This window comes from Pecten maximus, chromosome 16, assembly GCF_902652985.1.
Source record: "Pecten maximus chromosome 16, xPecMax1.1, whole genome shotgun sequence".
Classification (NCBI taxonomy): domain Eukaryota; kingdom Metazoa; phylum Mollusca; class Bivalvia; order Pectinida; family Pectinidae; genus Pecten; species Pecten maximus.
Genome location: NC_047030.1, coordinates 26,073,976 through 26,087,697, shown reverse-complemented (window position 1 = coordinate 26,087,697; position 13,722 = coordinate 26,073,976). Strand labels below are relative to the sequence as shown.

The window sequence follows — 13,722 nt, the reverse complement described above, 5'->3', positions numbered from 1 at the left end:
CTGCTTCAAATGTCACCAGACAGGCCCACGACTGGAACTAACAAGACAAACTACAATTGAGCAGACCAAAACTGAACTTGGCACAGGAGTTGGTTAGTTCAGTTAGTTCGCTCGTTAGTTTACCGCCTACACGACTCCATCTAATGTTAGATGTGCACGTGACGCACAGAGACGAAATTCGACATGGGCATCCGGAGATAAAAAAGCTTCCTCAGAGTAAAGTCAGCTGGAGAAGTTTTGTTGCGGCCATATTTGTTTCTTCATGAGCCAAAGACATGTTGTAAAAGAAAATATGATAGTACAAATCGATGGTATTTTTAAAGAAAGAAAAAAAACAAAACATTTCGGTATTGGCAACCGAAAATGATTACAAGTGACAAAATCTTAATCAGAGAATTTCAAGAAGTAAGTACGTATCGTATAGGCCTTAAATAAATTATTGATTTTCCGGACAAAAGATAATTTATCATTTCTGTTTTCTAAAACAATAATGTATATACATTCTAATTATTATGAGTCTACGTTAATCCATTTCTGTGTTTTGATTAGATTGTGATTTGCCTAATTATTCGTATAAAACATTTTATATGTTTACTAAATTGTTTTAAGTTTAAATCACTATTTTCCCGTTAATTTTATTTTTGTCAAGTTTTATACGTGATATCAAAAATAGTACAGGATTAGATATAAATAACACGCACTAACATCATCTTTGGCAATCATCCTCAATCACATCTTTATCGTTCCGTTATTTGCTTTATTCGAGCAAGAAAAAGAAACTACAACTGTACCTTACAATTTAATTCTAACACGGGTCGGTAAAGGGGAAACAGGGATCATATGTCATATCAATGTAAAATAAGCCCCTGGTCTAACTCTCATTAAAATCTATAAATGTACATGTCTTCCTTCATATTAATAGTAAGTATAACATAATCTCATATAATGAATATTATATTTTGTACATTGTCCAATTTGTCCTTTATATTCATTTTAAATACCAGTTTTTTTTTTATCAAACTTATCAAAATATCTTTCAAAATTAAGCCATCAATCTAAAAAAATCAGGTAAATGCCCTCGTGTATTTTTTATTTTTTTTATTTTTAGTTATTTTTATCTATTTTGTATCTGTGCATGTCTTTTTACTGTTTAAGTCGGTTTTAATATCTCAATAGCCTCAATTTACCTATCATGTCAAATCTTTAAAAGGCGATTTTGAAATGAAACTAAATCCCATCTAGGCAAACTAGAACCAGAGACATATATCTATATATGTCTCTGCTAGAACAGATTAATCAGGGTTTACACTGGGCATTTCATAAATAGGGTCCTTTTCCGATAAAATGGGTCCCTGTGAATAATTTGAATGGAGCATCCAGAAAAAATGGGATCCTTTTAATTTTCTATGCTTCGAAAGGCTATTGGCATGGCTTCAACGCAAACCCTGGATTAATGAAATGTCTAAATCCCTCACCAATGTATAATTTGCAATGTATATGTACACTTGTCTTGAATATAAATAAAATATTGTTTAAACTAATGGAATGTGGAATGTCTACTGACATAATTACGGTACCTAGCTGCCCTGCCTTTTCGCGGTTGTGTATTCTAACCTGACCTATGACCTCATGTCACATGATGCGGATACACTGACAGCAAACAGGAAGCCATATGCCTTGGCGAGTGAAAGTGTTCGCGTGTTTTGAAAGATACGGATATTTGAACGGAGTGATACCGCAGGAAATTGGTGGGAAATGGCGACGGACGAACTTGCTAAGAAACTCGAACGAAGAGTGAATATCAACGAAGCAGGGGAGGAGGGTACTGCGCCTGTTTTACCGTCAACACAAGTGTGGAACCCTTATACGGAATTCAAAGAGTTTACAAGGAAAGAGATTCAAGGTTTTCAGAAAACTTTCAATAAGTAAGTACAATCCTTGAATGGGTGTTTGAACGTTCGTGGTTTTTAGAAAGGAACGTGGATGTTATGTTATGCATATGCATGTCTGCTGTCAACTACCAGATTCGTCTGCAACTGTCTAAATATATCATGTGTGTGGATTTTATGATTTGAGTCGACCACGTGTGGTAGGTCAGGGAAAAGCAATATATAACCGGGTACGGTGTAATGTTGTAACAACACAGTGAAATAGTAGACATCCTAGTGAAAGCTCAGCCAACGTATACGTAGATACTAATTATATATAAACATCTACACACATAATTAGCATCTAGATATATATACATAAATTTATATAAATTACATAAAACTGCAGCAGAGATCTTAAACTTTATTGCATTATAGGGTGAGATGAGTAATTTTTTGATTGTAATTAATAACGTTAAAAGTTATAAATTTATACAGAAATATTATTTCAATTGAATTCAATTTGTACATGTTATGAATGAAGATGGTCATAAACAGAAACAAGGAAAAAACCTTACAAGGAAGTCATTGATCAACCATCATGAACGATGAACCATGAAATTGAGAAAAAAAAAAGATACATTTAATTTGATAAATTTTTCATTTGTAAATATATTGGAAGCTTTCTTAGGCTTTCAATTCAATCTCACTTTTCTGTAAAATAAACTACAATCATCATCAAAATCATATTATCACATTAACCACTGTATAAAAACATCGATGTGCTTGATGAAAGGATGTACAGTGGTAAAAGGGAGGATGATTTACACAGATGTTCAGGAAGTTCTTGTAAAATGTATTGTCATGTTGACCTTTAACCCTGGAACCTTTAACTCAGCAACCTTTAGCAGTAAGCTTACAAATGTACATCATATCATATGACATGTTTTAATTATTAAGTTAATAATATACCTGGTAGGCCTATATGTTAAATTTTCAGTCTATAATCTAGATCTGTTCTGGCAGAACTGTTAGATATGAGATGTATCGAGGATATATTTACTGAACATTTTTGAGAGTAGTTTTATCTTTGATACACACACTCCCCATAGCCTGAACTGAGATCACACCATAAGATGTTTATATTCATCCATAACAGGAAGTCTTACTGTATAGTGTCCCACAGATATATACACAACACGTCAGCCTGACATCTTCCTCAAATGATGACCATATTTATATAGCTGTTGTTGATAAGAGGTGATGTTAGACTGTTTATAGTCAGACATACACAGGAGTCACTAAATCAAAACCAAACAAATGGTTTTATTACAAATCTGATGAATTGTGCTATATTGACTGAGTAATAGCCAGACCTCATATGAATGCCTAAAATAACCTAAATTATTATTTGTCAATGAACTTTAAAACAACACAAAAACAAATCCAGATTTAAACTTCACTCTATGGTAATGCTGATTAATGCACAAAGATACTCAATTTACCATGGACGAACAAAGATACTAAATACCATGGACTTGTTGTGATATTGTGAACATGTTTGTTTTGGCCCACTCAAATTTAACACATTACTGAATCGAAACAGATTATAATGTGACGGAGCCACTGGTTTGCTTATCACACAACGATAATACGACAGTTTTCTATTTACAGTTTATTCACATATTTACAAGTTCTATTTACATGTCACATATATTTACAGTACATGAGTCAAACTTCCACACGCTGTCCCATCCACGCTCCTCTGTCCCATCCTCACTCCTCGCTGCTCACACTCGACTGACCATTCCTACTACATAACAGTATCCTAATCACCCTGTCCAGGCACACCCATTCTCATGCCACTGGCTCCCCTAATCTGTAAAGCCATAAACTTCCATTCCTCATCCGATAGAACAATTTCATGCATTAATTCATTTATAAACATAGCCTAATCTAAACAGTCTAATGATATGTTCCCCTTTATTACACTTAACGATCTGACACTTCAATTAAAATGTGACCTCTCTTGACACTCGGTGAGGCACCTAGGACAATGTCCAGACTCATCAATTGGACATACATACATGCCAGTCTGTTTCTCTCCCCCTACTCTGTCGCTGTCTCATATCAAATTGATCGCCCTGTCACATACCTCCCCCCTTAAGTGTGACGTCCCCGGCACACTCATACACATGTACACACACACACCAACTCATCCGATCATTAAAGCAACGTAAGAATATAAATGTGGCATATCTATTCTAAGTAACAAAGCTATTCCATACAAAGATGAACCCAGTTCATTGTTCAGTTGTCATCGCCTATTAGGGTTACAGGCTCAATACCTAAGGTTTTAGTCTCCGACTAGACGAATTCGACATCTCAAATTCATCACATAGTTTTGCATCCTTCACATCCGAAGCCTTAATCCAGTTAGTTGAATCGTCCTTAAATTGCACAAAAATAATGTTTTTCCAATCGTCTTAAATGTTTTTATGTGACATCTAATATACTGACAATATTTTCATTAATAATCTGAGGTTTAATATTCGTTATATTTTTACCACTAGCAATGTTCTCTGATTCAATAAAAGGTTTAGGTCTATTTAGTATTGTTCCTTCCATTGCCAGTAGTTTTGCTATAGTTGACCGATGAGGTAATCCCAATCATTTTGAATGGTCAATGCCACTGTTGGGTTAGTTTCCTTGATGGAACAGGCTTTAGTCTCAGGTGAAAATAACCACACTTTGTGTCAAACTTCGAAACTCACATCATAAATCTGTGGGTGGTTGAGATTTGTCATTCGGCCCTCCTTTGCAGTGCTAAACACTCAAGAAGACTTTTTAGCCAAAAAAAATGCATTCGTATGGAAGGTTTGAGGCCACCTAAACTATACAGTCAATTTTCATACCTTATATGTCCGAGGTCACTTTGGCTATGCCTTTCATTTTAGTTCCATTTCCTGTAGCTGACGTAATTCTTACATCAGCCGGCATCATTAATCCATCCTCAACGAGCCTGTCATAAATCATCTATGCGCTTGACCCTGTATCCATCAAAATGAATACTCATTGCCCACAATCCCAGAGATCCTGGCGACACAGAATCTACGTGTTGCGGCTTTACACGATCCAATACTCTGCGGATTGCTCTCATCCCTGGCGACACAGAGATCTTCATCCGGTCCAAGAGTAATTCCCGTGTTTTCCGGCATGAGCTCCTCCCTGTCGGAACAGAGATCCTCATCCGATCCAAGCGTTTCTGGCATGAGCGCGTCCATGGCGACACAAAGACCCTCATCCAGCATAGGGCCATACCGGGCGACACCGATATCCCTATTTACAGGCTTTATACACACAGGGGATGATTTCCTCTTCATGGTGATCCTGCTGTTTACGGGAACTTTTCCGTGACATCTTGTTTAGTAATTCACTAGTTAGTCCAAGTCCATTGTTCTGATAATAATCCAATAATGATCTCACAATGATCCCATAGTTATCCAATAGTTCTCCCATGATGATCCCATGATGATCCAATGATGATCCAATCCAATGATGATCCAATGATGATCCCACCGCTGCCACCAAATGTGACGGAGCTACTGGTTTGCTTATCACACAACGATAATACGACAGTTTTCTATTTACAGTTTATTCACATATTTACAAGTTCTATTTACATGTCACATATATTTACAGTACATGAGTCAAACTTCCACACGCTGTCCCATCCACGCTCCTCTGTCCCATCCTCACTCCTCGCTGCTCACACTCGACTGACCATTCCTACTACATAACAGTATCCTAATCACCCTGTCCAGGCACACCCATTCTCATGCCACTGGCTCCCCTAATCTGTAAAGCCATAAACTTCCATTCCTCATCCGATAGAACAATTTCATGCATTAATTCATTTATAAACATAGCCTAATCTAAACAGTCTAATGATATGTTCCCCTTTATTACACTTAACGATCTGACACTTCAATTAAAATGTGACCTCTCTTGACACTCGGTGAGGCACCTAGGACAATGTCCAGACTCATCAATTGGACATACATACATGCCAGTCTGTTTCTCTCCCCCTACTCTGTCGCTGTCTCATATCAAATTGATCGCCCTGTCACAATAACTATAGTGGTGGGCTGATGATCGATGATTGAAAATAATTGATAATTAGTCAGAAAAAAAAATTAAGCACTATCGATGACAATTTTGAAAATGCAATTAATCAGAAATTTCTGAAAGTGTCAAACAATCACTTGTACCTCAGTGATGGACTGTGATGTTACACACACATGTCATACACCTGTGTGGCGGGACTGGACTGGGTTGATCATCGGTGACCAGGTAGCTCAATTGGTAGAGCATCCGGCTAGTGTTCGGAGGTCCCGGGTTCGAACCCTGGTCTGGCTGCTACATTTTCTCCTCCTGTTACATAATTGGCAAGCATGCTTACCCTTGTTTAAAGTATTGGGAGTTTGCTTAGCAGGGGGATATCCGAACTTGTGGTCTTCGGGGGCGAAGACTTGGGAAAAAGGAGGGAGGTGTGTGGCGGGACTGGACTGGGTCGATCATCGGTGACCAGGTAGCTCAATTGGTAGAGCATCCATCCGACTAGTGTTCGGAGGTCCCGGGTTCGAACCCCGGTCTGGCCACTACATTTTCTCCTTCTGTCACACCTGCATCAACAAAGTTCAACACGACAAGTCATTCTGGCCAGACAAAAAAAAATTTAAAAAAAGTTTTACTAAGTAGCTAGCCAAGCCCGATTTTCACAATCAAGACACCATAATTTAAAACCTATTATAGCCAGTAGCCCTAGACATCATGCTAGCTATATTGCAATTGGAAGTTGCCACCCCTGAATGTGCTGAGAATTATGATGTGTACCATTTGTGATAATAAATAACTGCCATACAATTACCAGTACTGTAGGTTATTTGTGATGTCTCGGAACACTTATTGCATGAAAATGACAAGAATGACCTTGAATGATGTCATTTGAGCCTGCTGTATTAGGTATTTAGCATGGAGGGACACTGTCTCTGTTCCACAAGTAAGTTGAGAGCATGTTGTATTGGTTGAAAAAAGTCATATACTGTCAGCTTCACTTAGCTGTTACCATAGTGTGGGGGGTATGGGAGTTGTCACAAGTGCCTTGATAAGGAATTCTTAACGGTTGTTATAATGACACTGTTTTTGAAGGCAAACATGAAGTTACAAAAATTAGCACAATATGGTATATATGTAACAACTATAAATGCCACTTCTAGAAAATTCAACATTTGTAATTTCTACACATGTCCCTTTGCTGTTTTGTAGATCCTAGAATAGATTTAGACTACAGTAAGTTATAAATTGTATGTGTTTCTGAGTGTTCAGGTGGCGCAGCGATAACACACTTGCCCATCACATAGGCAGCCAGGGTTTGATTCTCCAGGTTTTTTTTTTCCCGATCGGATACGAAAAGGTACAGGGTCACCTGACTGATGAGGTAGATCTCCCCTGGGTCCTCCAGTTTCCTCCCACAGTTAGACCCATTGCACGCTTGCATCTGGGCCAACAAGTGTGATTAATATAAGTTGATAAACTTGTTATACAATTGATGTAAAATAAATAAAACATTTTTTTATGTTTCATTCAGTAATAAGTTATAAAACTGATGAACTCTTTCTGTCTGCATCATCATTACATTCATGACATCATAACTGGGGGGGCCGCGGTGGCCGAGTGGTAAAGGTGTCCTGACACTTTATCACTAGCCCTCCACCACTGGGTTGCGAGTTCGAAACCTACGTGGGGCAGTTGCCAGGTACTGACTGTAGGTCGGTGGTTTTTCTCCGGGTACTCCGGCTTTCCTCCACCTCTAAAACCTGGCACGTCCTTAAATGACCCTGGCTGTTAATAGGACGTTAAACAAAAAAAACAAAAAAAAATATATGATACTGTAAATTGTATTATATTCAGCCTCCAAAAATTACACTGCAGTCTCTGAAACCTGCATGACCTGTGTCTGATAATGTGTTCAGTAAATCTTACTTCGTCACAGCTGGAGCATGTGTTTCTATATTGAGAGATTTTGTGTAAAATCATTTTATAGGCTCTGACACATCAGACATATTCTCAATTCCGCACTTGCCTGTCCTCGTAGCGGACTAAATGTCCGAACAGATGAAAAATATTTGGTCTCATAAAAGTTTTTTTTTTTTTTGCACGATCTGTAATACATGTGTGAGCTGTTATGCTATTGAATTATAATCTTTCAGAGTTTAAAACATTTAAAATTTTGTTTGATTTGAATGTTTTCACTTTCAATAACATGGTTGAACTACACTCAGAGACCCGAGTGATAATTTACAGGGGCTGTAAATATCCGAGTCTAGAGAAATATATAATTAGTTTTATCTCGCATCTCTAAAATTCAAAACATCTGGACAAGAGCATGCGAGTGCAGTGGGTCGGTATTTAGGCAAGGCAAAAAATGTTGTTTCTTGTTACCTGATCACTAACCATAGATTTTGTAAATATCCTGAACTTTTTATTCTTATTTCAAAGAATTTAGCACTGTAAAATGTCATTGTTTAAAACTTTTTAGCTTTAAGCTGTATAATTTTTGAAAAAAATATTTAAAAATGATTCTTTTACCTAGCTATGAATATACCAATTTTTTCAAACGCATGCAACAGGAAGTGTTCTTCTTTGGCCATAAGCTTCATTATTTGGTATGTAGATAGCCTGGAGTGTTAATAATGTTCTAGTGTTTGAAATTCAAAACCTGCATACAAGTGAATTGTGTATATGTATACTTGTATATAGGTAAACAAATGAAAATGTATAGGTAAATAAAGGGGTGGATTGTTTATAAACTGTGTTGTTGTAAACACCAGGATAAACTGGATTTAAGGATGGTGAATAGCCTAATTAGCTCTAGTAGTTTTCATGTCATGATAGTTAGTTATATCCAGCTGACCAATAAGTCTGGTCAGTTGGATTTGACCTTGGTCAATACAGGGATGATCTTTATTTAGTGTTATTGAGTGGGATTACAAATGGAAAACTTTTACAAATCTTGGGGTCTCTGTATGCTAACCATACTTTTGTCCCAACATGGGTTCCAATTTCATCATTAGACAAAGTTGGCAGTGTCTGGATCACACAAGGCTGGTTGTCTGCCCTTTGAAGATTGCCTTTCTGGACTAGACTTCGTATCATATGTACTAGTCAGGCTAATTGTATTTTCATCTACACATGTACCATTAGTGACTCAATACACCACTTAACCAACGTTTAACAACAGCCACTTACTATTTATATGAAAATATTTTGGACGTTTATTGTTTTCCAGATCTGTATTTGAGAACTTTTACGAAGTCGGTTTTAAAGATATTTTGAGGATTTCTTAACTGAAACTGTTAGTTTCGTATTAAATCTGACATCTGTTGTGAAAAGTGATCTTTATTTTGAGTTTTACAATGCAGATGTGTAGATTTGGATAGGTCAGTATTTCTTTGGCAGTGTCTACAGTTAAAAAGAAAATTAGATTTGAAAATTGGCTTCCTTCCTCATTTTCAAACTGGATTTCTTGCCAAGGTCAAGAAAAACAACATTTGGAAATTCAGGATTTGCTTGAAGTGAACTTCTGAAATAAAACACACATTATTCAGATACATTACTTGAGTTAGAGTTGATGTATTTAAGAAATAAACTCCGATACATTCTAGTATTCAATCAACTTCAAATGAATGCTAAATTGAGGTCTTGGGGTAGAAACACAACATAATCTAGTGGTGCCAATTGCTGGAATGAGGCAAGTCATTGTGTAACAATGAAAAGTCTAAATACAAATAAGATAGCTGAAGATATTCCGGCAGTTACTCAACCTCCATTGGTCAAATGTGTACATTGATTGACACTAGTCTACAGGTACACTATTAAAATACTTGAACCAGCTAGCTGATAATATCTTTACACTGCTTGTCACAAAAATGCACAAAATGGCAGCCCAATTTAACTGAAAGAAGTACGTGTATAATAAAATTGTCCTAAAAACGGTCTCCTTTATTAGTTTAAGATGTAGACCAAAAGTGACATACCATTGAATATTGACATATAGAGTCAGAGACTGAGTTCAACAGAATTTGTCATTTTGAGGTGAGATTTCCTTGTAGTAGCTGGTGGCTACCTCATGAACAACATATGGGTGGCCAGTAGCATGCCATCCAGAGTAATTAAGGTAAAGTGTCTTGCCCAACGACACAACCACAACAGCGAAGACCGAAGACCAGCCCGTTTCTCAGCTTCCTGAGGTTACATATAGGCCAAGGCTTTAACCAACTGAGCTATTGCTACTCCATTAGATATACAAATAATTATATTCACTCAGATTTTAAAGATGAAAAGAGAAGCTCAAACGTTTGGAGGGTGGTGATAGCTTAAACTATGTAAATTTTGATAATGTATAAGATAAATGTTTTCACTCTATCATAATCACTCTTTTGGTGATATAGCACATATCAACTCATGATCAAGGTCTCCATTATTATGCATGCAGGCAGAACGTGAAATTACTATTGTTGATTCTAAGGGCCACAACATGTATCCGATATTGAAGATCTTAACAAACAACACAGAATTATGTTCCTGGAGACAAAATTAATGTATTCCGCAGTAACAACGGGAACATCTTGATTATGATATCATGCTTCTAATTTAGGAAACTATGTGTTTTTGTTTTTACATGTACTGAACAATTTCAATATATCCTTCTTATACATGTTCTATGTATTCTGTCTGTGTATAAATCAAACCGATAAACTCTTGTAGTGTAAGTCACATCCATGCTTATATATATTTAAAACTCTTCATCTGACATTTTAATTTGGCTGCAGTTTCCATAATTAACAGGATCTTAATCTTGAAATAGCCAAGAGCATGCTGGTTTGATAAATACATTAGATGATGCCAGGGACAAGGGATTGATTGTGTATAAAAGTAGAAACGAAAGATAGAATGTCAAAAAGAGACATAAATTCAGCTCAGGAATGAGAGAGAGCAGCTGGGATGCTGCTGACACTGGATTTGGGTGGTATTGACTTGGCCATGTCAGTAAAGAGGTATCTAGTGATGCTGGGTATCACTAGAGGGGTGAAAAGGCTATCTATAGGTTGGTTACCAGTGCGTGTGTAGGGGCACACGATCACTTGACTCCCTGTCGGTATGTGTCTCCCTAGTGTAAGTTTATCTTGGGAGGTGTAAAAAGAAACTATAATTTACTGTATAGGTTACAAACAGCTGACAGTTTGCATGCTTTGTATACCCAGAAGCAATAGTATTACTACTTGGGTCAATTTGAGGTTAAATAGTAAGATGGATGGATAAACCTGTTGAAATTTATACTATCTGACCAAATTAGCCCTTTGTCATATTATAAATATTCATGAACAATTTGTGTTTAAAGCACTTCTGACAAATGATTTTAAAGTCTTCGAATATGGCTGGTTTAGCACAGGAATCATATATTCTGTTTTTAAAATATTAACATTATAATGAAAATATTAATATTTTTATTAATTTATTAATTATTTTTGATTACAGAATGTCATATTTCTATTAATTATTTAGTGACAGAACGTCCCGATTCCTGGGGTTTTGGTGGACTTCCTTTGATTAACTAGTGAAAGGCAAAGACTAATCCATGCAGGGTGTCTCATACTGAGTTTCTAGATTACTCCATTATACAAGTGGAGTATATTTTTGAACTATAAAGTAATCTTGTTCACCTTTTTCGAAACTTAGCCATACACTGAGTTTCTCAGATACTCCAGTTAAATAGGAGTGATGTATATTATTGGACTATAAAGTGATGTATATTATTGGACTATAAAGTGATGTATATTATTGGACTATAAAGTGATGCTGAGTTTCTTGGATACTCTAGTAAAGTGATGTATCAAGTGGCCTTGTTTCAGTTGTCCTAGACTTGATGGATGACAGTCTTACTCTGATGTTAGGTGGTGTTACTTAGTTGGTATGGTGTATATAGTATACAACATGCAGTTGATGAACAGTGACGATGACAGCTACACACCACACTACATATACCACCCTACGTATACTAATACATACACACGATGACAGCTACACACCACACTACATATACCACACTACATATACCACATACATACACACGGTAGGATCCAAGGGTGCCTTGAACTGTCTAAACCCTGGTGCATACATGATAAATAAATTCATAAATACTAGATGATAGACTGGCCCCCTTGTCTCTAGATTATAAAAATTATAAAAATTAATAAAATTGAGCTTTTTGGTCACTATGATATGTCTGATATTCCTAAGTTTCAGAATGGGGGGTGGGGGGGTGGAGATACTCTTGTATTTGGCTGGGAAATTCTGTACAAAACTTCTAACTAGATGACTGAAACTGAGGAAGTGGGAGGGAAAAAATCATACTCAACTTCTGTTTCTTCATTTAAAGTGAAATAGTTAAGGTTTATGTCCAGTGAATACAATAGTTCAACACCTAATTATTTGTGAAATATTTATTTTTAAAATTTTGTAACTTTAATCAAATGACAATTCTATTTTGATATCGTGCTGTCATGCTTCAAGAGCATATAGGGCAACACTTACAATGTATACAGGAAATTTAGCAGTCCAAGGTGTGTGAAATTTGATTAAAACAAATTTTGTTAAAAGTCTAAAATAACTTGATGAGAAATTTGTGTCAAACCTTAAATTGTCATTGTGTGCCCTGATCTATGATGTTACAAAAATAATAATCATTATTTTACTTAAGTTGGTCGTGACTTGGGTGGGGGAGTTGTTTAAATATAAATATCTTTTCAATAATCTAGGAGAGGGAGGGGCACTTACTGGGTTAGGGTATTTGATTTATTTTATGAATGGAAGGCTCTCAATGTGTAGTCCCACAGAAAAAGGCAGCTGAGACCAACACTTGGATGTATCAATTTCCCAAAAAGTCACTGAATCATAGCTGCACAGATGTTACAATATATTAACCATCTATTAGACCCTTGAGTATGTTTTTGATTTTTGAGTCTTGGGATTGAAGGAACATGTCTATTTGACATGTTTTAACCTTTCAGATTTCATAGAAATAGTGATTTGACTTCTGAGATTACTAAAGGTCAAGGGTCAACTGGGTGCCCTGATTATGATGTTACAAAGTCTGAATTCATCCTTGGTAACATGATTCTGCTTTTGAAATGTCATGAAGCTGAAAGTGAACCACCATTGGTATGCACTGATTTGATTTCATACACATACTGGTTGTAATTGTTTTCAGAGTGGATTGACTTGCTTAACACTATATGCCAATATGGATTTAGAATTTTCTTTCATTAAGGTCAAAGGTTTTTGTACAAGACCTTAGATAGAACCATAAAACTGTTTCTTTAAGTTACAGACTTTTATGTGTAAGGTAAAAAATCAATAACATCCTAGTGTGTGTGCAAGATTGTGCAGCTAAATAGGGAATTTAAATGTTAAAAGGTGAACTTTTATAAGGATTGACAAGAATGTTTTTATGCAAAAATATTTCCTTTGGCGCTCTGGCCTTGGTTTCATCAATATTCATCAATATTCCTAAAGTTTGAAAAATTCCTAACTTAACGGGTCAAATTTTCAATCGGAAAGTAATATTGGATTTAAGGAAAACGTCTTAGCAAAGAAATTTCTTCGTATTCTGTAATACTTTCCTATAGGAAAACTGGGATTAGGTACATGTAGAATAACCTGATTCATAAAATAAAACTGAATTTCTTGAAATAAAGAGATAGAAAATTATGATTTAGGAGAAATCAATCAT

At 36.1% G+C, this 13,722-nt stretch overlaps 1 protein-coding gene across 4 annotated transcripts in view; it reads left to right on the top strand.

Annotated features, from left to right (window-relative positions):
* Positions 1–1,632: 1,632 nt before the first annotated feature.
* The window catches only part of LOC117344877 (EF-hand domain-containing protein D2-like), a 28,794-nt gene continuing 16,704 nt past the window's right edge, over positions 1,633–13,722 (top strand). For 3 of the 4 annotated variants that reach the window (XR_004536283.1, XR_004536282.1, XR_004536281.1), the window contains exon 1: positions 1,648–1,925. Coding sequence is in view for 1 of the 4 variants with exons in the window: in XM_033907739.1 (XP_033763630.1) it covers positions 1,756–1,925 (170 nt within the window). In the remaining 3 variants the exon portion in view is untranslated. Of the gene's footprint in view, positions 1,926–13,722 lie in introns of all 4 variants that reach the window. The other variant, XM_033907739.1, reaches the window with a different exon arrangement.